Raw genomic sequence first — 25,451 nt, forward strand, 5'->3', positions numbered from 1 at the left:
TTCTGAGAAGTGTTTGGAAAATTAGATGAATTGGTTACACCTTTTTAACCACTTGCAGACCAAGCATTTTCTAGCATTTTTGTTTACAATGTAACAATCAGTATTTTTTGCTAGAAAGTTTCTTAGAAGCCCCAAAAATTTTATATTTTTTTAAAGCAGGGGCCCTAGAGAATAAATTGGTGGATGTTGTAATTTTTTATGGCACACAGTAGTTGCGCAGAGGTTTTTTAAAGGCAATTTTTTGGGAAAAAATACACTTAATTTTTTTGCAAAAAAACCCACAAAACACAACCCAATTTTTGAGACATATAACAGATAATGTTACGCCGAGTTAATAGATACCAACCGTGTTGCGCTTTATAATTACGCACACGTGTACAACGGTGACCATGTAAATTTTACTATTTATAGGCGATGCTTTAAAAGCCTTTACAGTTTACCACTTTAGATTTACAGAGGAGGTCAAGTGCTAGAATTGCAATGAATGTCAGATCTTAGGCAGTGATACTTCACATGTGTGGGATGATTGCTGCTTAAGTGTATGCAGGACCGATGGGTGTGGTGACCTTTGGACAAAGGCACTCTGAAGTGTATTTTTTTATTTTTACACGGTCACTTTAAACATCCTTTGTAACAGCAATAGGCAGGTGACTGTGCTTTTGACTGAAGTGCTTCTGATCAGGAGACTTTCATCGTTCTTTTCCTGAGACAGCTGCAAGCTGATTGTGTGATGTGTAGTGGTCCCAGTCTCATTGCATCTGCTCTAATGAAATTGGAGATTCATTTTTATGACCGATCCCTATTTTTGCTAGGTTATAATTGTCAAATCATAGCAATCACAACCTAGGAGTGAGTGTATTAGTGATATTAAAGTCTCAGGTTTTTAAAAAAAAAAAAACCCAAACAGACCTGTCATACTTACCTTCTCTGTCCAGTGGGTGTTAACAGAGCAGCCCTGATCCTAGTCTTCTCTGGTCCCCATACTGCGTTCCTGGCCCATGCCCCCAGTTACAATCTCTTGCTCTAGGGACACTCATGAATGCATGCTCCCAAGCCCCGCTTTGTCTTGAAGGGAGAGGTGCAGCAGTGGGGGAGAAGCATCCACTAGATTTTTCACCTTCATGTATAGAGGCCTTTACAACCACTTTAACCACATCCCCACTGCCCTATAGCAGATATACAGGGGTGTGCAAAATCATGTAAATATACGTGATTTTGCATTTCCAGATAGGGGACATGTGCGCCCTACCTGCGCCGTCATTCACGGCCGTGGCTGTCAATCACGGGGTCCCGGACCAGTTATTACTCGGTGATTACCAAGGATCTCCGACGGGGAGGAGGGCTGCTTTGTTTACAAACAGTCGTCCTCCCTGTCGGCTCGGGCACACTGTTCTGGATGGCTGTGCAGAGCCATCTAGAGCAGTGTGCTTACAGTAAAGCCCACACACCGCCCCCCAGTAAAACACTCCCAGCACACAGTTAACCCTTTGATCACCCCTCATGTTAACCCCTTCCTGCCCAGTGCCATTATTACAGTGTCAGTTTTTTTTTTCTAGCACTGATCGCTGTATTGGTGTCACTGGGGATGTCAGTGACACCAAGTCAGTTCCCCCCAGTCTCAGAATGCCCGCTGCAGTCCTGCTATAAGTTGCTCATCGCCGCCATTATTAGAAAAACAAAAATCCAGTATCTATACCTATACTGCCAATTGTAAACGCTATAACTTTCACGTAAACCAATTAATTTACATGTATTGGGATTTTTTCTTGGCAAAGACATGTAGCAGAATTCATATCTTTTTGGTCTAAATTTATGACAAATTTTGATTCTTTTAAAAAATTTTTTTACTGGACATGTTTAATAGCGAAAGTCCAAAATGTTTTTTTTTCTCAAAATTGTCGGTCTTTTTTTTTTTTTAGTGCAAAAAATAACGCACAGGCGATCAAATACCACTGAAAGAAAGCTCAATTCTTGGGAACAAAGGACATAAATTTCTTTTGGGTGCAGCGTTGCATGACCGCGCAATTGCCAATTAAAAGTAACACAAAAAATGGCCTGGTGAGGAAGGGGATAAATCCTCAGGAGGGCAAGTGGTTAAGCTCCCTGCACCTTCAATAGCATAATGCAAGTAAAGGAAAATTAGAGCAAAGGTTTATATAATTTGTTCATGAAGTTGTTACATATTTTACTTTGTTTTTAGGGAGACTTCAGTGTTCCTGATGTTCCCAAATCCATGGCATGGTGCGAAAACTCCATTTGTGTGGGGTTCAAGAGGGATTATTATTTAATCAGGGTAAGTTGGAATTTCAACAGATAGTAGAAAGAGAAGATGTATAACGTGTTTAATTACTCTAACAAACATTAAATAAATTGCCAATAAAGTAGTAGGTTTTTTTTTGTTTTTAATTTATTTTCTGTTTTGTAATTCCTGCAGGTAGATGGAAAAGGCTCTATTAAGGAGCTGTTCCCAACAGGTAAGCAGCTTGAACCATTGGCAGTACCTCTGGGCGATGGAAAGGTTGCAGTGGGTCAAGATGATCTCACAGTGGTGCTAAATGAGGAGGGAACCTGCACTCCAAAGTGTGCCTTGAATTGGACAGATATCCCAATGGCAATGGGTGAGATTTTTATTAATTTTACTGTAGTTCAGAGACCATTAAAACCACTACGCAGTTACACAGCAGAGAAGTATACATTGAAGACCTCGCCCGTAAATGGTTCTACAGACTAAAGGTTTTCTTACCGTAATGCAGTCTGTGCATCAAGATAAAAACCTTTCATGTTCAGAAACCCCCCCCAATACTTACCTGAGCCCGATCTCGATCCAGCGATATCTCTCTCTTTCTCTCGATAATGTCTGCTAAAATCCTGTAAACCACCTATGCTAATTTTTTAGGCATTAGCCTGTAAATACTTTTTTTTTTTTTTAAATTAAGTACAACATGTAAGTGGAATTAAACTCTCCAAAAACAGTGACATGCAAGCCAAGATTTTTATGACAGAAGACCCTATTGGTTTATTCTGTCATTACTGCTTCTCCCTGCTTGTCAGAGTTATTATAGACTAAGCCACGAGTGCACAGCTCAGCATACATTTACGGCACTGCTCTGTGCCGTGATATTACTCCTGCGTGCATGCACTTGATTGATTTTATTGCAGCCTGGCCAGTCCAGCTACCAAACTGTCAGAACCCCAAAAGAAGACTGGGAGATGATGGAAGTACATGTAACAGACAAGATTGCTTTTTTTCTTCATAACAGAGCATCAGCCTCCATATATTATTGCGGTCTTGCCAAGGTACGTGGAAGTTCGGACATCTGAACCTCGTCTGTTGGTGCAGAGTATTGAACTTCAGCGACCCCGCTTCATTTCATCTGGAGGGTGAGTGCCTATGTGATTCTACAGATATTAACTTCTTTGCGGCTTTATTCAGTATTGGTTCCAGGAGCAAAGCAATAAGTGTGAAGTTTAGAAACCAATAGCAGCCAATCAATTTCTTATGCCTAAGTAATGCTATAAGATGGTTTTGGGCCGTATGGGTACAATACCTTGTTTCTTGCATTATTTATTGTAGGAGAGTATTGTACTATGGTAGCCATTGATTAATGCAGAAAGATTTGGAGTTGAAGTCATACCCATTATTAGCTAATTTAGGTTATTAAAGATGAAAGATTTTTTGAAAACCTGGATCCCTTTGTCATGCATTAAAGCCTGAAGATTCAAGAAACTTGAAAGCCTGTAACACTAATCACTTAAAGCTCTATTGAACCCAAAAGCAAACATTTATTATATTGTAGTTTACCACTTTTTAGATGTGATGACTGCATTAGTTTTCTTTTTTTTTTTTTGGCTTGTTTTCTTCTATTCTCATCTGGTGATCTGGCCTATAAATGTTTGTCAAAAGAACAAGCTCTCTTCTAGATGTATCAATTTTTCCGGGGATGAGACAAACCATTTAACACTGACAGGGCACTTAAAATTATCAGCTTTTATTTATTCATGTAAAACCTTTATTCTAAAAGGAAATAAACTGTTTGCTGTAACATAGTGTGTGAGCTGGAGTTTGGCTTCAATATGGTTTTGTATTTGAAAAACTGATAATACATTAAACACTCCCCTCCCCCAGACTGACAGTGCTGCTGTCTGTTGTGCCCCCTATGCTTGTTCATCCAGAGTGGAGGCACTCTAATACATGAGGTATGTTGCTGCCCAGATTACCAAGTAAAAACACGGGGGGAAAAGCCTGAAAAAACAAATGCAGCCACCAGATCTAATAATTAGTAAGCTGCAATAAATTACATATTTTGGTTTGGGGTTTAATACTGTGTTGGCTAATAGAGGATTCATTACACTACAAATCTTTCTACTTTATTTGGTGAAGTACACCTGTACTCTCCTTAACCACTTGGTAACCACTCTATAGCAGAATGACGGCTACAGCACAGTTACCCAGTTCTGGGAGGGCATCATATGACATCTTCCCAGAACATGCCCTCAGGGGTGAGGTAAAAGGCCAATCACAGCGGCCTTTTACCACCTGATCAGCTGAGTCCAATGACAGCAGATTACGGAGTAAATGTAGTTGCCGGTTATCGTCAGCACTTTCCTCACGCTGTCACAGCATGAGGAAAGTACTGCCGATAACAGGCAGCTGTCTCAGAGGAGATCGGCACTGATGATCAGTGCCCAGCAGTGCTGCCCATCAGGGCTGTCAGCGCTGCCTATCAGTGCCCATCATTGCTGAGTATCAATGCCTCCTCATCAGTGCCCACCAGTGCTGCCTATCTGTGCCACCTCATTGGTGCAGCATCATTGCACATCAGTGAAGGAGAAAAAGCACCTGTTGCAAAATTTTATTACAGAAACAAAGGAATAAATATATATATATATATATATATATATATAATTTTTTTTTTTTGCTCTTTTTTTGTTTATAGTGCAAAAAATAAAACACCCAGTGGTGTTTAACTTCCACCAAAAGAAGGCTCTATGTGTGGAAAAAAAAGGATAAACATTTCATATGGGTACAATGTTGCATGATTGCGCAATTGTCATTCAAAGTTCAACAGCGATGAAAGCTGAAAATTGGCCTGGGCAGGAAGGGGGTATAAGTGCACAGTAGACAAGTGGATAAACACCTCAAAATAGCCACTTTTATCCAAAGCCCGCACTCTTCCTTTCCTTGAAAATTAGGTGTTTGTGCACACTGGTTTATATTCCATCAGTTGTGGTTTTTCCCTGTGTAGATTCCTGGTTTGTGATCTACACCGCAGAGCTAAGTACTTTTTTGACTGACTTATTGAACCTAATGCTGAGTATATACATAGTTTTTTTTATTTTGTTGAACCCAACAAAGAAAAAACTGAGAGGTTGTCACTACTAAGTAATGTTAATGCGGAGATCTCCCCTGCTAAGCTATTGTGTTCTGACAGAGAGAATGCCTCCTCTGCTGGCAGAACACACTGATCAGCACTCGCAGCCATTGGCTGCAAGCGCTGATCGAATGCTGGTTTTCCAGCATGCTTGTTCAACGGGAGTCGGTTGTGAGATTGACTTCTGTCAGGCAGGGAGCTGTACACGCAGGCCAAGAGTTGTCCGGTTTCTGCAGAACCGACTATTTTTGGCCCGTGTGTACCCAGCTTTACTTTGCGGACGACCTTGTTTGGACAATGATGTTTACATTGAGCATATGGCTACATGGTTTAAATAGTTTATAAGGTTGAAAATAAAGACACAGGTCCATTCAGCGAGCTTTAGATGGATAGAACCTCAAACAAAAATTCTTAGGGAAAAGAATGTTCTAAGAAAGTTTGTTCATTGTTCTAATCATTAATGGGTCAAATCGATGTTTGTTTTTGACCACAGTGATTTGAAAGAGCAGGGTGGAAATATTTTCTTGAGTAATTTTTGCTTAGTAAATTCCATTCACTCCAAAATCAAATGTTAAAAGTAAATGGGATCTTTCGAATGACATTCAAATGTTCTGAGAATTTTTGTACGAATATTGCTAAGAATTTTCGTTCAAAATTCTATCCATCCAGCTTAGGTGTGTTGTTTGTTTTTAAGTTGAGTTACATAGTTACATAGTCTGGCTGAAAAAGACAAAAGTCCATCCAGTTCAACCAAAAAAAAAGCTATAATCCTATACCCATAGTTGATCCAGAGGAAAGCAGAGCATGATCCAGTTTACTCCTGCAGGGGAAAAAATTCCTTCCTGATCCCCCGAGAGGCAATCGGATATTCCCTGGATCAACTTTACCTGTAAATGTTAGTATCCAATTATGTGTATCGAGGAAAGAATCCAGGAGAGAATGCCACATTTTTACTACTCTAACAGAAAAGAACTTTCTTCACACTACTGTTATACCTCCTTTTTTCTAACCTCATATCATGACTGTGTCCTCTTTTGGGACCTTAGAGTAACCAGTTTGTTAGTTACTGAAGTCACCTTTGTTGTATTTGTACATTGTAATCATATCCCCTCAAGATGAGGCTGAACCAGTGTTTGTTTAGGGGTAGATGTGCCGATTTATCTCTGGAATGTATGCCCTCTTTTATACAGGACAGTATTTAATTAGTTGTGGCTTTGCATTGCATGCTATTGCTAAGTCTGTGATATGTATATATTTAGCACCCAAATGCAAAACTACATTCCTCGATATTGAACCTCATCTGCAATCAGGGGTGGACTGACAACTCATGGGGCCCCCGGGCAATAGGGGATCATAGGACCCCTGTGCCCTTGCCCAAACTCCAAAAAGCCTATGAAAAAAGATCCGGGGCATCTCGTGGGGCCCCCTACTGACCCCGGGCCCTCAGGCAGTGCCCGAGTTTCCAAATGGTCAGTCCGCCCCTGTCTGCAATGTATCTGCCCAACCCCCTATTTTGTCAACGCATTCCAGTGATGATACTGTATCCTGTGCCATAGTTATTTCCTGGCATAATCATTAGACCATTCAGAGAATGAGTTACATTTACAGATTCAAGTCCCAGTAATTTAACCAGTTTCCTACCCCCGTACATACAATTTTATCAACTCTAGCAGATCTTGTTTTATAGGTTAAATATTTTGGTACATTATCAAATGCTTATGAACAATGTAAACTATGTCCACTGGACTTCCATCTAGTTTCCTTTTTACTTCCTCATAGAAATAGAACTGGTTGATGTGACGAGAATGGTCTTTCACAAAACCATTCTGGGTGTCGCTTATCACAGACACATTTCTGTAGAGTCCCTTCCCATTCTTTCAAATACCTCACATACTCTTGATGGTTAATATGTAGGCTGAACTTGCTCTGCGGGAAGGTTCAACTTTGTTCTGTTATGCAAATCTGAACATCTTGGCTTTTGACCTCCCATTCTCTTAGTGGTCATTGAGAGCACCTATCATTATGACAGCCAATTAAGAAGCAAAAGGGGAAGAAGACAAATGCCACAAATGAAGAAGATTGGTGTAATGGAGATACCAAATTTCAGTTTTTTGTTTTTTTTTACTATTTTCTGTGCAACAAACTTTCTAAACAAGCATTAGTAACATTAGGCCACTAGCCACTATTGCTGCATACAGCCATCCATTGAGATGAATTTTAAAATATGGTTATGCACCAGGGGTTGCACTAGCATATGCTCTGGACATTTGCAGGTAGTGTGGGGCTCATATTTGACTGCACCTCGCCCATTCATAAAATGCAGACTATGGTAAGCAGCCTGTGTTGTCACAGGCGGTTTTTGCTTGCGGTAGCAGAGGAGGTGGTCATGTGACCTTGACAGTTGTGCTTTGCTGGCTTCAAATGTCTAAAGCCAGGGAATTATAAAGCACTGTTGTACAGCACATTGCTATATATGGTTTTATTTGTTTTACAGCAGCCCTGAGATGAGATTTTTTTTTTTTTTCAGGTAAACCACAGTTTGTAACCGAAACCTATAGACTCCTATAAACAAATTACTAGAGGCATGTGTATTCTTACCTGAATTTTGGTGTGTTTTTGTGTATTTCTTCCAGATCTGTGCAGTAACCCACTAAGAAACTTTGCATCTATGCAGGAGCCTTGTATAGTAAAGACTTTTCTCTGCTGCTCTCTCTCCTTGTGCAGGATGACAGGTCTTGTATCTGTCCCCTCTTGTAGTTTTCTGCAAGCAGCTTGTAGTAGATGGACCTGCTGGACCCCTCCAACAGATCTGCTGTCTGCACAGGCTATGTATAGTACATTGATGATGTCACTGCTATTTATACAAGGAAATCTCAGGGTTTGCAAAGGCATTTGGTGCACATAATGTGGTTTTATAACTTTTGTAGCCCCCCTCTTCCCCTCTACCGCCCTCCTCCCACTTCCTCCTATTCCCCGTATATCTCTTATCCTATTGATAAGCAGGGAGATATAAGTAGATTTGTATGTTTATATATAATGTGTATGTGTTGTTTTGAGAAATGTTTACTTGCAGGCTTTTTAAAATGCAAAATGAAAGATTTTTCCAATTTTTTTATATTTTCTCTTCTTAGACCAAACATTGTATATGTGGCTAGCAACCACTTTGTCTGGAGATTGGTCCCTGTTTCAATTGCTACGCAGATACAGCAGCTACTCCAGGATAAGCAGTTTGAGCTTGCTCTGCAGCTAGCAGTAAGTAGCTAAGAGAGTGGTATCATGGGTTTATTAACTCCTTAATGGTGAAGGTCCGGACAAATCTTAAAGTCTAAAACCAGTTTTGCACTTTTGGCATTTGTTAGTAAAACTGTACACAGCTTTGCAATGTTATGGTGTAGTGGTGGTCCCTGGCAGCTAAATGCATTCCAAGCATTGGTCAGCGGTACTGAAATTTAACAGCAACTTCCTGCATTGGTAGTCATGACAGTGAAAGTTAATCCTCTCAATTTTTGAGTTCAGGTCCACTTTAAAATAGACCCGTGGTCACACTTTATAATTGCACATGCGATTATAGGTTACCCAAACCAGTAAGAATGGACTCTGTTCTCCTGTGTACCTCCTAGGATCATTTTGTAACTGCTTGGATGTTGGCACCTCTTAAAGCACTGCCAATGACTTGCAACACCTAGCTCGGAGGCCAAAGACTTTGTGGCGACAGCCATTGCTGTACCTGCTGGTGCTTGCACCACCTAGGTATAGGACATGCAGCCCCTGTTTAGTAACTCCCACAACTTTACAACTGTCTAGCAGCACACAGGATTCAGTCGTTGGCATGTTTCCACGTAAATGGCATAGCTATGACGAGGGCCATTCAGGCAGAAGCACATCAGCCACTGTATTTTGTGTGTAGGAGGTGTTTTGCAATAAACCAGTACTGGAAGAGATGCTTTGTTGGCAGTGATTTCTTATATCAGAAGGAGGGGGTGGTACTGTGCACCATCTTGGGACCTTGGGTGCAGTTGACACTTGTTTTTCAAACTATCTAGCAAAATGCTCAAGAATTTCACTTTTTAGCTGCATTTACCTTTTGAAGAGCAACTAAAAATTGGTTAATTACATGTATTTTAAGATATTTCACATGCCAACTTGCATTGAAAATGGCTGTTTCATGTGTTTATACTGTTCCACTGAAACTCTAGTAGCCACCTTTTAGCTAACTGCTTTTTGAGCCATGCAAATGCTCAATGAAAGCGTGCAAAATATTTGGAGATTTACAGATGAGCACTAATGTGTTTCATTTCAGAGGATGAAAGATGATGCAAACGGTGAGAAGCGGCAGCAGATCCATCACATTCAGAACCTCTATGCCTTCAACCTATTTTGCCAGAAGCGCTTTGATGATTCTATGCAAGTGTTTGCCAAACTTGGCACTGGTAAGAGGGCACACTACTTTTTATTATATGAAATTTTTCTACCATGTAGCCCCTAAATGTCTCCTAATGTAAATGCTGTCTCTTATGAACTTGCTTCTGCATATACCCACATCCACACTATGCTATTGAAATGCTTGTAACAATCAGAAACAAGCACGCTTCCATGTGCAGCCTTTTTTTAAGAGTTGCAAAAAAGGGAGTGGTTATAGAAATGAAAGTAGAACTTTATCCATAACAATTTGATAAAACAATTTTATTTAGCAAGGAACACGCATTCCACATTAATAATTATGCTACCAAAATTAGTGTGCTCTGTAAATTGCTTCCTGCATTGTTCTTGTTCCTGCTTGCTGGAGGCAGCCATTTTGCTGAAGCCCAGAGCCCTTGAGCAGCAGAAAATCTTTAGGCTGTCAGTAGCTCAGCCTCTACAAATTCTGCACAGTGCTGAAAAATAGAGAACTGGTCATTGACTGGCTTTTAAACAGTATAGGCAGTTATTGTTAATGTTTTACATAACTATATCTGCAAAAGGGACCAGCCTGAAGTGATCTAGCAGGACTTAATTTTTTGTTGCAACACCGTATATCCGAGGAAGCAAGAGCTGTGGGACGCCTGCCAGATCTCTGCTTGTGCACATGAGACACAGTGCCATCAGTTTCGAACTTATCACAAACTCGTGCCATTGTTGGTCGCATTGGTGATTCTGTCCCAAACTCACATTGCCATTGTCATTGAACTTTACACACATTCAAATTTACAGTGCCACTTCAAAATGGTCTTGTGTTGCTTGAAAGTCAAGCATACCATTTTCTTTGACTCTCTTGACGGTCACATGATGACATGAACAATGGTGCGACTACTGACGTCTTTAGCTGCCATAATTCAATTTGGATTTTTAAAAAAGGGCATAGATAACAACTGTTGAAGTGTGTATACTTTTTTGGGCCCCTCTGTATATGGCTCTTTTTAGAGTGTTTCCCAACTTCATTCTTCAAATACCCCAACAGGCCATGTGTTGGGAATTCGCCATTGGTAAAATAGCTGTACTATGCCACTGACCATGATTTAAAACACCTTTTCTCGGTGAAGGACTTTATGAAAAACATCTGTTGGGTCTTCTTGGACTGAGGTTGGAAACCACTGCTCTACTGCAGAACAAATAAAAGTTCAGCTTGTATATTTTTCAGTTGGTCAATGATTTTTCACATTATATGTTAGAGGCCAGCGATGCTCAAAAAAAGCAAAACAAAAATTTTATATATATATATATATATATATATATATATATATATATATATATATATATATATATATATATATATATATATATATATATTATATATATATTATATATATATATATATATATATATATATTATATATATATATATATTATATTTTTTTTTTTTCCCATACCCCATTTCTCTTCAGACTCTCAAGTAGGTTCACTTTCTACAAAGATAAGTTTTGGGGTAGTTGTGATCCATCTGTGTATTAGAGCTCTACATGTGTCCACAATGGCAGTTGTATTGATTTTGAACATTCCTCTCCCACTGTGTATTCACCTGGACAATGATTTTTGGGCTATAAAATCTGGTATATAATAACCTTTCTGCTTGTGTAACATCACTGAACATTTGGGAAGTTTTGGTTGCCCTTGAATGTCTGGATTTAAAAGTGTTTGCCAAATTTGTGTGTGTGTAGCAGTGTCAGTCAGTGTGTTTTCTTCCAGTCAGTATATGACATACCAATCTTAATATGCATCAAGGCTTTCATTAGTTGTCAATAATGTCTAAAAAAAGTAATAGGTGTTGGCTTTAGGAATTTATGTTCAAACGTGAAAAATTAAGAGAAAAATGGATTTGCATAATGTGTTTGATCCTTTTTTTGTCAGATCCTACGCATGTTATTGGGATGTATCCAGATCTTCTACCTTCTGATTACAAAAAACAACTCCAGTACCCCAATCCTGTACCCTTACTGTCAGGGGCAGAACTAGAGAAAGCCAATTTGGCGCTCATAGATTACTTGACCCAGGTGAGATGAACAATAGAGCAAACAATCTTTCAGGACTCTAGAAATGACAACATTTTAACATGTACTCCATCAGTTTAGCATGATTATTGGTATGGAATCCCTCAACATTGTCACACTGCATACAGAAAACCATGAGCAGTTTTCTGTATGCAGTTTGACATAGTAGAGATCGCGACACTAGAAGGGTTCCCTATTAATTGTAATGTTACAGTGAGTACTTCATGCCCAGCAATTTATGATTTTAGAATGCCTTTTGTATTATGTGATAAATACATACTTTGACCCTTTTGAGATTTGAATATTAAGGCTGTATAAGATGTGTAGTTGTTTTCTATATTGTGGTCATTTTTAAATATTTTTGTTAGATAAATCTGAAATATCACATATTATACAGTCTATCCAGTCAGTAGCTGTATTCTCCTTTCTTTACCTATTCAGATCTGCTGAAATAATCAGATGTACAGATCTCAAACAAGTAATCACAGCAGTGACTTGTACCTCAGATAGTTCAGTAGGCTGTTTTTAATCAGACAAATTTTAATTAAAATACTAATTTGCTGTGTCTTTAGCTAATCCACAGTGTTGAGAATCCCTTGTAATGTTTACGATGTTTTTGTTTCTCTTTTAAAACAATGAAAATTAACACTGAAGGTTGTTTTTTGTGTGTGTGTAAATATACATTTCAGTTTGTTTTGAAATTGAAGCAGAACATTTTGACTGTCAGGCATCTGTAAAACTGTTTCAATACACTGAGAACGTTGTGTCATTGTTAGTTGGTCTCAAGCATTGCATTCCTAAACTGACAGAAAAGAAGTCACCTGGTAAAGAAGCTGAATGATACTGATCACCACTCTACCACCTCTCCACTTATGGAAGGGACTCCAACCATCAAATCAAAGAAGAAACTTCTCCAGATTATAGACACCACTTTGCTCAAATGTTACTTGCATGTAAGTCCCGCAAATAAGCACAGTACCTGCAAAACGCTTGTGGATTTACAGCTTCCCTTTCTAGTGTGCTGCATTAAAGTGTTACTAAACCCAGGACCCAGTATTCACTGATTTTCCACAGTACACAGAACATGGAAATGCAATTAATTTAGTAAATATAAAGTGCAAAATACCTTTTCTCATCGGCAGTAATAGCAATCTTGGGACTTCTATCCGTGTCTGGATGAGCACTGATTAATCTTGTAGGAAGAATTTTCATTCTCCTCTGACTGTCCTGTGAGGCTGCATAACCCCTGACCCTCTATCTGGACACTGCTGATTGGATTTGTGCAGGTCACATGCACTCTCCCAAAAAAAAAAAAAAAAAAAAAAAAAAAAAAAACTCTAGCAATACACACAAAGCAGAACATGTGCAGAGTGACTCCTAGAGCTCTGTACTATCAGCATATGGATTGGTGACAACTAAAGGAGGGGAGGATCAGAGAAAAAATCAAAAAGCCTTTTAACACCCTTAGGTTCCACAGTGACTATAACAATCATGCTTTACTGCATATACAGACTGATTTTACGGTTGTGGATTTAGTAGCACTTTAATACATATTGGCAATGCTTCCCATTACAAAACATGGTAGTGCTTCACTGTGTGTTGCAATGCATTAGCCTTGGGATGGCAGTGAAAATGAATAGCACTGCTATGAAGCATCCCCATATTGCATAAATGTGAATAGGCCCTTCGGGTCCCAGTTAAAATGCAGCTGTATTGCCTTACCATGGCCATACCACTGCGTTAAAAAAAAAAAAAAAAAAAAAAAAAAAAAAGTGCTTCGCGTTCTGCTGGGACAAGAACTTGGTCTTATGACCTGTCAGTCATGTAGCAGACCTCTAAAATGTCCTTTATCTTATATGAATGCGCAATTGTTCTGCCAGTAAAAACTGCAATAAAATGTTTGATGTAGAAGAATTGCGTAGGGTTGTCTTTAATATGTGTCACCCTGTAATCTGGTGATGCATCGATGCAAGGTCTATCATTATTTAACCTGATTAAAATAATCGTCTAACCTATAGTCCTAAAATAATTATGACTCAACAAAAACAACATCCTTTCTACTTAAACTACATTTGAAGGACCTTTTAAAATGTTTAATCTCATTATTTATATATCTTCTAAGGTAAACAGAAAAACTGATTTTCTGAATGTATACTTGTTTGGTATGGCCTTTATATCTTTATAATGGTCAGAACCATGATCATGACCTATTAAAAAAAAAAAAAAAAATTATAAAATGTAATAAAAATGTTGCATGTAAACATAAGGCAGCCTTCTAGCAACGCACACGAGCAGTTTAGAACAGTGTATGAGCAGTGATTGTGATATATAATTTAGGATGTTGTCTGTGTACCCCCATTTGGAGCCGTCTAGTTAATTTGCCATCATTGAGCATTGTTTATAGAATATGCTCATTCCTCTTTTACTAGACAAATGTGGCTTTGGTGGCTCCTCTTCTCCGGTTGGAACATAATCATTGCCATGTGGAAGAGAGTGAACATGTCCTGAAAAAGGCACACAAGTACAGTGAGCTGATCATCCTTTATGAGAAGAAAGGGCTACATGAAAAAGGTGAGTTCTGTAGTTTGATAACTATGATTAGTAATTTTGTTATAGCTGTCAGCTATGAGTGAGGCTGCAATTACTCTGTTCTTGCTTCTTGTGCAGCTCTTGCAGTTCTTGTTGACCAGTCAAAGAAAGCAAATTCTCCATTGAAGGGCCATGAAAGGACAGTCCAGTACCTGCAGCGGTTGGGTGAGTTAACATTTGAAACTGTCAGCTGAAGTGGTGTTCTTCACCTTGGTAGAGCAGTGAAGCAGGGAAATGGTTAAAAGGAAAAATTATCTATAGAAACATAGGGGCTGTCATTACTGGCTTGTTTTGTAGGTGCAGGTTCCAGGGCATATTTTAAAAATGGAGTTAAAGTGGAACTAAACCCATTCATTTAACAGTTTCAAAACAGTTATATTTAGGGCGTTTCGGGAATGTTAAATGTCACATTTGCTTGTGCTGTCAACCAAACTATCAAACGTGTCATAACTGCTCGCATATGCAGTCTAAGGCCTCGTTCACACCATACGTGCATTAAAACTGATGGAAACTAATGTACAGATTTCACTTGCAGAGACATTAGTTTACATCAGTTTTCATGTGCCCTTTTGTGAGTGTTTTATAAAGGTTGCCGAAACCTAGTGACGGCTGTTGGTTATGGAAAAAGTCATGCCTTTTGCTCCTGGTCCTTCATCGCTTTTCTTGCAAGTAACTCCTACACTGACCTTGCCTTAATCCTCTACCCTTCCTTTTGTTAACCAATAATGATGAGGTAATCCAAAAGAGCTTGTTGTGTGGTTAAAAACAGTGCAATGCATATGTATTAAGTAATCTTGCAAAAAAAAAAAATTTTTTTTTCATATGTACATGTATGATCAGCAGTTTTGTTGTAAACATATGTGTGTTTTTTCCCACTTTTGTTGTCTTAAGAGTCGGAGGTCATTTAAATTCTTATAGTTCTACTGTCAACTGTTTGAGTGGTGTCATAGTCTCATTCCTGGGTGTGCATAAAATCATTAAAAAAAACCCCAGTTTTTGTATTAATTTTGACTGCAAAATTTTGTTTTGTCGTTTTGTTTTTTTCTCAACACTAAGCCTTTGGTTATGTGATCTTTGATGAAGGTGGGAGGAACAGGTTTGGTCAAGTGATCCTCTTCTGGAGGAATGATGCTGTAACCAAATTCATAGGCTTTTACTTATGTGACCAGCACTGGGGGAGGCTTGGAGTGGAATATTCTCCAAATATTTCAGCCCATTCACTAATCTTTATTAATCTCAATTATCAATTTACATATTCCGATGTTTATATTTGAGAATGTTTGCTTTAAATACTTCATAAAAAAATTAGCATAATATTTTTATTAATGTTTTTGAATTGGGAAATTATTTTTATTTTGGCAGGATCAGAAAAACTTTCTTTGATATTTGAATACTGTGTATGGGTGCTGAGGGATTATCCTGAAGATGGCTTGAAGGTAAGATATTGGTTTGTGGCAAAAAATAGATTAGGGAATCAAAAATCCCTGGCTGAAAAACAAGTCTAGTCTCTGCTGTTAAACTAAAGACTACTCTTATTGAAAGACTGTACTGTAGTTTTACATGCCGATAAGAAAACTACACTGCTAAATTCAATCATGGTAATTCTAAAAAAAAAAAAAATTCAACTGTTTAATATTCGTGTTACAGATCTTCACAGAAGACCTCCCAGAAGTTGAATGTCTTCCCCGTAATCATGTGCTGGAATTTCTTTTGGAAAACTTCAGACATCTAGCAGTTCCATACTTGGTAAAAATCAAAATTGTTTATTAACTTGAATTATAATTAAAGCCTTTTAATTTCCTTTTGAGCATGGATTGTTTGTTTCCCACCTGTGTTCTATTAGGGAGATTTTCTTTTTACTTACTCTTCTGCAGAGCCAACAGGATATCTTACAAATGTGAAGGAAATTCCCCCGTAGACAGATGTCATAGGAACTCTTTGCCTGTTCTGATGGCAGCTCTAAATTTTGGTTTCTTTCAAAGTGATGGTGGTCATCAGAAAAAAAATACTGAGAGTGAATATTCCTGATAGGGACACAGACAGCAATAAAAAGCTGCTTGGGGGTGGTACTGATGCTCTGACTTTATAATGTAATGACTCTATATAAAAATAAAGTACATTTTTTTTACTTTAGATACACTTAAATCTTAACGGCCCAACCACACTTCTCCATGGGGTGCCATTTTCTTTAACCGCCTCCCGCCCACCATATAAGGTAATGACGGGCGCAAGGCGGTTCTCTCGTTCTGGGAGGACGTCATATGATGTCCTCCCATTCTAACCGCGCATGCACAGCTCCGGGAACACAGAGCGCGGCGATCGGGATCACAGCGGATCACCGATCAACAGAAAGAGCCGAAGATGCCGGCTCGGTCATGTGATCAGCTGTGTCCAATCACAGCTGATCGCATGTAAATAGGGAAATGCTGGTTATCGGCATTTATCTCCTCACGAGCTGACAGCTCGAGAGGAGAGGAGAGCTGGTAATCGGCATCGCTCAGAGGGGACATCAGTGTGCCCTGATGATCAGTGTAGCCCCAGCAGTGCCAGCTGTCAGTGTTCATCAATGCCACCTGCCAGTGCCACATCAATGCCACATATCAGTGCCCATCTGAGCTGCCTTTCAGTGCCAGTCAGTGCCACTTATCAGTGCCATATATGAGCGCTGCCTTTCAGTGCCCATCAGTGATGCATACCAGTGCCGCCTATCAGTGCCATATATGAGTGCTGCCTTTCAGTGCCCATCACTGATGTCTATCAATGCCTATCAGTGCCACCTATCAGTGCCTCCTCATGAGTGCCCAGCAGTGCCACCTATCAGTGCCCATCATTGCAGCCTCATTAGAGCACATCAGTGAAGGAGAAAAATCACTTATTTACAAAATTTTAGAACAAAAACTAAAAAAAAAACTTTTTTTTTTTTTTTCAAAATTTTTAGTTATTTTTGATTTGTTTAGCAAAAAATAAAAAATCCAGACGTGATTAAATACCACCAAAAGAAAGCTCTATCTGTCTTAAAAAAATGATAAAAATTTAATATGGGTACAGTGTTGCATGACCGCGCAATTGTCATTCAAAGTGTGACAGCGCTGAAAGATGAAAATTGGCCTGGGTAGAAAGGAGGTATAAGTGTCCTGTAGGCTAGTGGTTAATGGCACCCCTATTCACTAACCCAACGCACCTATGATGCACATGATGTGTAGTAATGCACCCCAAAGCAAGGTAAAGCACTGCTGTCCAAAAAACTGCTCCATGTCTGATTTTTGGTCCATTTTGATGTGTTGATGGCCCATTCAAATACTGCAATGCATGTTAACAGGAGGAATTACACACGTTAATGAAAGCACCAAGATGGAATGGTGTGAAACATTCTTGAATGAAGATGATCACTTTAAGGCTCCATACTAGCGTTTTTTTTTGTTTGTTTTCTTTTTAAGCTCCTATAGCTGTTATTAGCATTTTCTTTCTGCTCCTAGAAGTTAAATAGTGTTATTCAATGTGTCCATGCACACTACTTTAGGCTTTTTGAGCTTCAGCATCTAGGAGCAGGAAAAAAAACATTTGTAAGCTTTTTATCCAGCAGAAAAATATGCTAAATGCTGCTAAAAACGCTAATAAAATGCTAAGCATCCCAGGCGCTGTCACCAGCATTTTTTATCCGGTGTTTTTTGAGCTGTTAAACGCTATTGTGCTTGGAGCCTTACTCTCTTCAGATGTAATACTTTCTGTTAATATACTTAAGTTGCATGCAGTATCGTGAATTGCCAAAAAGCATATTATCTCTACCAGTGTAACAAACTAGACTTGCAATTTTGTTTTTTGTTTTTTTTTTTACCTTGCTGTCATTTTATTTATTGTACATATCATGTTCAAGTATGCAACACTTAGCTGTATGTCCATTCCCAGCCTTGTTACATCTTTGATGGAATTTTTCTGCAGCACTTTTAAAAATGTAATCTGGAACTGCGCTGATCCATCTCCCATCTGTACGGTGTGTTCCTTCCTTTTGTAGTAAGCTTCCAAATAGCTTATAATGGTAAGTCTAGATACAAAATGCTTGTCAGAATGGCTGTGTGACTGTATTTTATACACTTTATAGGAACATATCATCCTGATATGGGAAGATAAAGGCCCTGAATTTCACAACTGTTTGATCAAGCTATATTGTGAGAAAGTGCAGACGTTGATGCAAGCAATAGGTACGTGACCAGGGTGGGAATAAAATCAGCATTTCCATGTAAAAAAAAAAAATCAAGATATTATCTCATTATTAATAGTGGCATAATGAGCATCTGACCCTTTTGTGTAAGAAGAAAAATACTGTATTTTTCGCTCCATAAGACGCACTTTTTTTCCTCCCCAAAAAAGGGGGGGAAATGGTCAGTGCGTCTTGTGGAGCAAATATAAAGCAACCGGTCCGGTATTTCCGCCGCCACCATGTCAGAATACCGGGCCGGCCGCTCGGCTCTTCTCTGATGCAGGACCTTACCTGTTCCTCGGTCCGGCGCTGCGCAGTCTTCAAGTGCCGGCATCTGTGACAGCCAGGTGCCCACTGCGCATGTGCGAGAAGCGCTGCGCTTTGTGAATGGTCTGGCGTCTTCTGGGACACATGACCGGTCGCGCATGCTTCTCGCGCATGCGCAGTGGGCACTCTGCTGTCACAGCCTGGTGCCTACAGTAAAGGGAGGACAACTCCGCAGAAGTGGGAGCGGGTACCTGTCAAATTCAGGTACCCGCTCCCCCTCCCTCCCTCAAGGTCCACAGTCTCTGGTCATCCCCTTTACTGCCTGCAGTCTCTGGTCATCTCCTGTACTGCCTGCAGTCTCTGGTCATCTCCTGTACTGCCTGCAGTCTCTGGTCATCTCCTGTACTGTCTGCAGTCTCTGGTCATCCCCTGTACTGTGTCCGCAGTCTCTGGTCATCCCCTGTACTGTGTCCGCAGTCTCTGGTCATCCCCTGTACTGTGTCCGCAGTCTCTGGTCATCCCCTGTACTGTGTCCGCAGTCTCTGGTCATCCCCTGTACTGTGTCCGCAGTCTCTGGTCATCCCCTGTACTGTGTCCGCAGTCTCTGGTCATCCCCTGTACTGTGTCCGCAGTCTCTGGTCATCCCCTGTACTGTGTCCGCAGTCTCTGGTCATCCCCTGTACTGTGTCCGCAGTCTCTGGTCATCCCCTGTACTGTGTCCGCAGTCTCTGGTCATCCCCTGTACTGTGTCCGCAGTCTCTGGTCATCCCCTGTACTGTGTCCGCAGTCTCTGGTCATCCCCTGTACTGTGTCCGCAGTCTCTGGTCATCCCCTGTACTGTGTCCGCAGTCTCTGGTCATCCCCTGTACTGTGTCTGCAGTCCATTGGTTCAGAATATTTTTTTTCTTGTTTTTTCTCCTCTAAAACCTAGGTGCGTCTTATGGAGCGAAAAATACGGTACTTCATTTTGTTGTGCTTTGTCATCTAAATGGCAGATGACATGCAGTACATTTCCGGGATCTGTTCTTTTTGAAAACACAGCATTGTAGCATGTTATTACGGAGTTCTACCTTCCTTTTGGGTTTGTGCACATGGATGATTTCTCCTCCTGATCTTTGTGGGTTTTTTTGTTTTGTTCTTTTGTTTTTTTTTATCGAGTGTTTCGGAGTGAAAATGCTTGAACTGCCATCATCATCTTATGCTTAGAGTGATATTAAACCTAATCAAAGAAATGTAATATAATGCAGCTTACAAATCCTTAGATGTGGTGGCTATATTAAGTTTTCGCCTTTTTTTTCCCCCCTTTATTTCACCTGGTGATCCAGCCTGTAGCACACTTCCTGTCTTAGGGTGTTTGCATTCTGGATGAAGCTTTGTCAGTCTGAGGAGAGGATGATATTAGGCTGGCTATAGGTAGATGGGTTGTTGTTGTTTTTTTTTTTTTTCTTTATCAGCCCGTGAACTGATTTAAAAAAAAAAACAAACAAACTGATTCTTCCATCCACACAAGTGAGGTGGATAGAGGAATCCTCCCTGTTGTACTATTGTATTCTGATAGTGGGGATTCCTCCGCTGTCAGAATACATTGGTCATCACTATAGCCGATTGGCCGCATGGACTGATCAAATGAATATTCCAACATGCCAGCTTGAGAAAAGGCAATCATTTGACTTCTCTCGAGCAGGAAGGGCCATAATCAAAATTTAGCCGATCCTTGCTGAACTGATTTTTCAATCCACCTATAGCCAGCTTTAGACGAACAGATTTAGATGGACTTGACTAACAAATTGAAACTGAACTCCAGCTAACAATTTGTAAGCAATTACAGCAAATAGTTTTTCTCAACATTTAACTGCTACTTTGGACAGCTTGGTCAGTTAATTGAAGTTTAAAAAAAAAAAAAAAAACTTGCCCAAGCACCTGGTGAAAATGAAGGAAAAAAGCTTAAAAAAAAGAAAACAAAAGTAGATATCACATATCAGAATTGGTAAGCTGCAGCTTTGGGGCTTAATACCACTGTAAAGGTACAGAATTTTGGGCTTTTGTATTAATGCTACCCTCACTATCTAGTGAGATGCCAGCTTGAAAGTATACAGCCAATGAGGTCTGTCTCTGTTCCAGGTCAATGACGCGTTGCATTGTGAAACCATAAGGAGCCCACACCTTTTAAAAGTAGTTATTGTTGGCAGCTGTCATATTTCTGTCCTTAACTTTTGGTAGAATTGTAGAAATTTTACATTTGGCAAAATCCCCATTTGAATGTGCTGCATTGTATTACAGTATACATGCGGGTGCTGGTCTATACTTTGGAAATGCCCTATTACAAAGGATATTGCGTTTCTGAGTTGTATTGAAGAACATACACTGTATTTTCTGCATTTACTCAGTGGATCCTCATTGTGTTGTGGTTACAGGCCCTGATTTTAATGAAGGAGTCACACGTACAATTCCTGCAGGCTCAGAGGATGGGGACCTCGGAGAATACCGTGGAAAACTGCTAAATTTTCTGGAAATCTCAGACTGTTACCAGCCTGAAAGGCTTATCAGTGATTTCCCATTTGATGGTGAGTTGACCTTATGTCTATACAGCTCTACAGCTGTTGGGTACTGTGTGACCTTTGTTTTTATACTTTCTGTATTTACCAAAAATGTTCCAAGATCTTTGTGTGACATGAGTGCTAATCTCTGGGTTAATCAGAACACAGCTGTAAGTTTAGATTAACAAAAAAGAAGAAAGGCGGCATCCTCTAAGTTCAGCAATAAAACTCTTTAATATGACTTAAATAGGTAATACAGGCCACTCACAAAGGCATGATGGAATAGTGCTTGTAATCTGAAATAATAGGCATCCGCTGTGTGAAGGGACATGATCCTCTATGTGTCCAGAAGGGTCTAGTGTTGGGCGGTGTTGCTGGTTGCTCCCAGCATTTCCTCCGAATTCCGGGACTCACTATGGACGGAGAGTACGTCACTTCCGGTCACGTGCCAGCACCAAAGGAAGAAACAAAATGGAAATGGAAGGAGCGCAAGGTCTCTAACATCCACCAGCTCCGTGATGTCGTCATGGAGGAGTGGAAGAGGACTCCAGTGGCAACCTGTGAAGCTCTGTTGAACTCCATGCCCAAGAGTGTTAAGGCAGTGCTGGAAAATAATGGTGGCCACACAAAATATTGACACTTTTGGGCCCAATTTGGACATTTTCTCTTAGGAGTGTACTCACATTTGTTGCCAGATTTTAAGGTCCTTATTACCCACTATCTCATTAGCAGCACCTTAACTTAAATGCATTGCAAATGAGAATATTGCCACCAAGAAGTTAAATATCTCCATTGCAAAGATACCTAATCACCAATATAGCCCTTGACTTTGTGTTCATAAATACAAGTATGGACTAGCAAAAAAAAACGTTGATCATGCAGAGCAACGTCCAAAGCTATCCAAGCCCTTGATCAGTATAGTCAGCATACGTCAGACCTTTTAGTGACAATGGCGCATGTTATTGCATCTGCTTTTTGATCTGCACTGGGTAAAATTTAATTTTAGAGTAGAAATTTGTTAACTGTGAAGTGAAACTAAAGTCCCATCACAAAGGAAATTGCAACTAGCTAGATTTTTTTTTCTTCTTTTTTTTTTGCACAAGAGACATGCAACACTGTGCAATGTAAATCTCAGCTTATTATGAGAATGGCAGGAATAGAGCTGCGTCCTGGGACAATCTAACTCCCAGCATCAGGCTTCTTGTGAAAGATTTACTTGTTACATCATTGGTGTCCAGTGGCCAAAAAGGAATGCCACATGATCTGGAGGAAGCAGCAGGAGAGATGGCGCCATTGTCACATGGAGCAGAGATTGGATCGGAATCCTGTCCTGTCACCGCTGGAGGTGTGGAACCCTGACAGGTAAGTGTGGCAGCCATGTATGGTCAGCACAGTGGCTAAATGGTTAGCACTTCCGCCTGGCAGTACTAGGGTCATTGGTTCAAATCCCAGCCACGGCACCTCTTGCCTGGAGTTTGCATGTTCTCCCTGTGCCTGCGTGGGTTTCCTCCCACACTCCAAAGACATGCTGGTAGGTTAATTGGATACTGTCTAAATTGGCCCTTGTATATGAATGTGAGTTAGGGACCTTAGATTGTACACCCCTGGAGGGTTAGGACTGATGTGAATATACAATATATATGTAAAAGTGCTGTGTAAATTGACAGCGCTATATAAGTACCTGAAATAAATAAATGTATAATGATCACATGAAGCTAAAGCCTTTATTCAGAAAAATTTGGTGTCAGTGTGCAGAGGCTACTGTAGCCTGTAGAGGGCAGTGTGGCTCTATTTAGAGATAGAGTAGCAGACACCCTTATTCTTCCAAAGCTGTGATGTCTTTTGGGGCACTTGGCAGTGAGATCGTTGGTGAGGGACCCCAGAAGAGGAGGTTTGGGGCCACTCCCTGCAAAACCATTGCACAGAGCAGGCAAGGATACCATGTTTATTATTTTAAGAAAAAAATTAACCTTTGCAACCGCTTTAATGTTCACTGAATTCTATGTGCGGTCATTTGGGTGATGTCAAGGCCTGCACTTGATGCCCCCCATATCAAGAAAGTTGACCATCTATGCAATGCTAAAAACTACAGGCAGATACTTATCAATACCGTCATAGAAGCATCCGATATGTCCCATGTTCAGTTAATTCTGCAGCAGAACAGTGACCCCAAAGATATACAGCAACACTAATTAAAAAAGTCTTGAAAAAATAGTTTGAACCAAACAAAGCCCTGATTTCAACATCATTGAGCCTGTTTGGAATTACATGAAGATAGAGAAGCAACTTGGCCTAAATTTACAGAGGAGCTGTGGTTAGTTCTCCTAGATGTTTGGAACAACCTACCTGCCAAGGTCCTGAAATAACTGTGCAAATTGCTGCTGTTTTAAAGACCGAGGAGGGTAGACACATCAAATATTGACTCAGTTGTAGGTTTGCTTGTTTGTTTTTTTTTCTCTTTTTATGCACTTCTGGTAGATAGATGATTTAAAGGAATGCACCTAAAAAGAAAAAATTGTGATATGTGGGTGTGTAAACTAAATCACAATAAATGTCAAGTACATTAATACTTTTTGTTGCATACTATCGCATTAAAAATTGAGCTGCCTGAATATTTAAAAAGAGAAAAAGGGTCCAACCATTATATAATTAATTGTAATCTATATTGCTGAAATATATTCATGTAATTGAAATGTGTAGATCAGCTGTTTTGAACAAGGGTGTCTTCAGGTTTCTTTAGAGGTGTTTTGGCAAAATGCCTTGGCCTAAACATTTCCCAAGCATTATGTACAAGCCAGTGAATGGATCAAGCCTGCCTTTCAGTGACAGTCAGTTGTGCACCATTACAATCTTCTAGCTGCTGGTTCCCTAACAACCAGTGATATCATTGGTTAAAGGGGACATTGTGTGTCTGCACAGCATCCTTGTTTGCCCTTCCCCTGCCCCTCTCCTCAGCACTGGGGTCACGGGAGCTGAATGAGGAAGAAGAGAAACATTGCAGTACCAGTGCACAAAGGTGTATTTGCTTTAAAGGAATAAGTCACCTGTAATGTTGGGTGTGCTATGTATGTGGATATTGCTGCATTATGTAAAACTATTAGTTTAGTTTTTTTTAATTTTATAATGGGGGTGCATTGTTCAGAATTTTAAAGGGTGCCTTCAATGAAAAGTTGAAAAACACTGGTGTAGATGGTCAGATTTAGTTATAGATTTAGAATTGTTGGAATCTAGGCTTTAGTGACTTTCAGGCACAAATAATGTAAGTGTATTAACTATTGATAATAATAGTACGGTTTGCTTTTTATATCATTACATGTTCTTGTTTTAATTTTTTGTTGTGTTTTTGTGTAATTTGTGCAGGATTGTTAGAAGAACGTGCGCTGCTTCTGGGCCGAATGGGCAAACATGAACAGGCTTTGTTCATATATGTGCACATTTTGAGGGACACCAGTATGGCTGAGCAGTGAGTATATAATGGGTTGTGGATTTTCTTTTATCTGTATTTGTATAGTGATATGTTCAGTATAAAGCTAGCCTTAAACTGTTCGTTTTCATTCAGCCTGTTGGCAGATTGGAAAAAACTCTCATGGATTGTCTATTGTCTAATGTATTTTGACAGCCAGCCTCACTGGGGTATCTGATCGGATGCAGATTTTTGGCCAACACTTTTTCAGTCAAGGAATGTTGGGTGGGAAGCATCTGACAAGGCCACCCACTGAGCGAGTTTTGTCCGGTTCCTATGCATGGCTAGTTTAGGATTATGGGCTAACCTAATTCTTTATAGAATCTCCTGATGTTTGGCTATGTGTATATCAGTTTCCAAAACATTTTGAGCAGCAATCTCTACACTATAATTGCTACACAAAATTGGTTTAGACGGCCATGTATACAATTTGCTCAGTAGGATGTTTCTTGTATACTTTTATCTAGTTTTAGCAAAAGAATTCACTGTTTCTTATCAGTAACTTCTTTCACAGGTATTGCCATAAACACTATGACCGTGCCAAGGAAGGCAGTAAGGACG

General features: G+C 39.8%; 1 protein-coding gene across 1 annotated transcript in view; it reads left to right on the forward strand.

Annotated features, from left to right (window-relative positions):
- The window catches only part of VPS39 (VPS39 subunit of HOPS complex), a 53,643-nt gene that overhangs the window by 18,422 nt on the left and 9,770 nt on the right, over nt 1-25,451 (forward strand). Inside the window, exons 7-21 of the mRNA XM_089658683.1 lie at nt 2,201-2,293; nt 2,435-2,618; nt 3,261-3,381; nt 8,504-8,624; nt 9,673-9,802; nt 11,697-11,839; nt 12,646-12,789; nt 14,266-14,407; nt 14,504-14,590; nt 15,788-15,861; nt 16,073-16,171; nt 18,525-18,624; nt 21,305-21,454; nt 24,788-24,890; nt 25,405-25,450. Of these exons, the coding sequence (XP_089514809.1) occupies nt 2,201-2,293; nt 2,435-2,618; nt 3,261-3,381; nt 8,504-8,624; nt 9,673-9,802; nt 11,697-11,839; nt 12,646-12,789; nt 14,266-14,407; nt 14,504-14,590; nt 15,788-15,861; nt 16,073-16,171; nt 18,525-18,624; nt 21,305-21,454; nt 24,788-24,890; nt 25,405-25,450 (1,737 nt within the window). The remainder of the gene's footprint in view (nt 1-2,200; nt 2,294-2,434; nt 2,619-3,260; nt 3,382-8,503; nt 8,625-9,672; nt 9,803-11,696; nt 11,840-12,645; nt 12,790-14,265; nt 14,408-14,503; nt 14,591-15,787; nt 15,862-16,072; nt 16,172-18,524; nt 18,625-21,304; nt 21,455-24,787; nt 24,891-25,404; nt 25,451) is intronic.

This window comes from Staurois parvus, unplaced genomic scaffold, assembly GCF_062004578.1.
Source record: "Staurois parvus isolate SC_StPar_1 unplaced genomic scaffold, SC_StPar_1.0 ptg001089l, whole genome shotgun sequence".
Taxonomy (NCBI): domain Eukaryota; kingdom Metazoa; phylum Chordata; class Amphibia; order Anura; family Ranidae; genus Staurois; species Staurois parvus.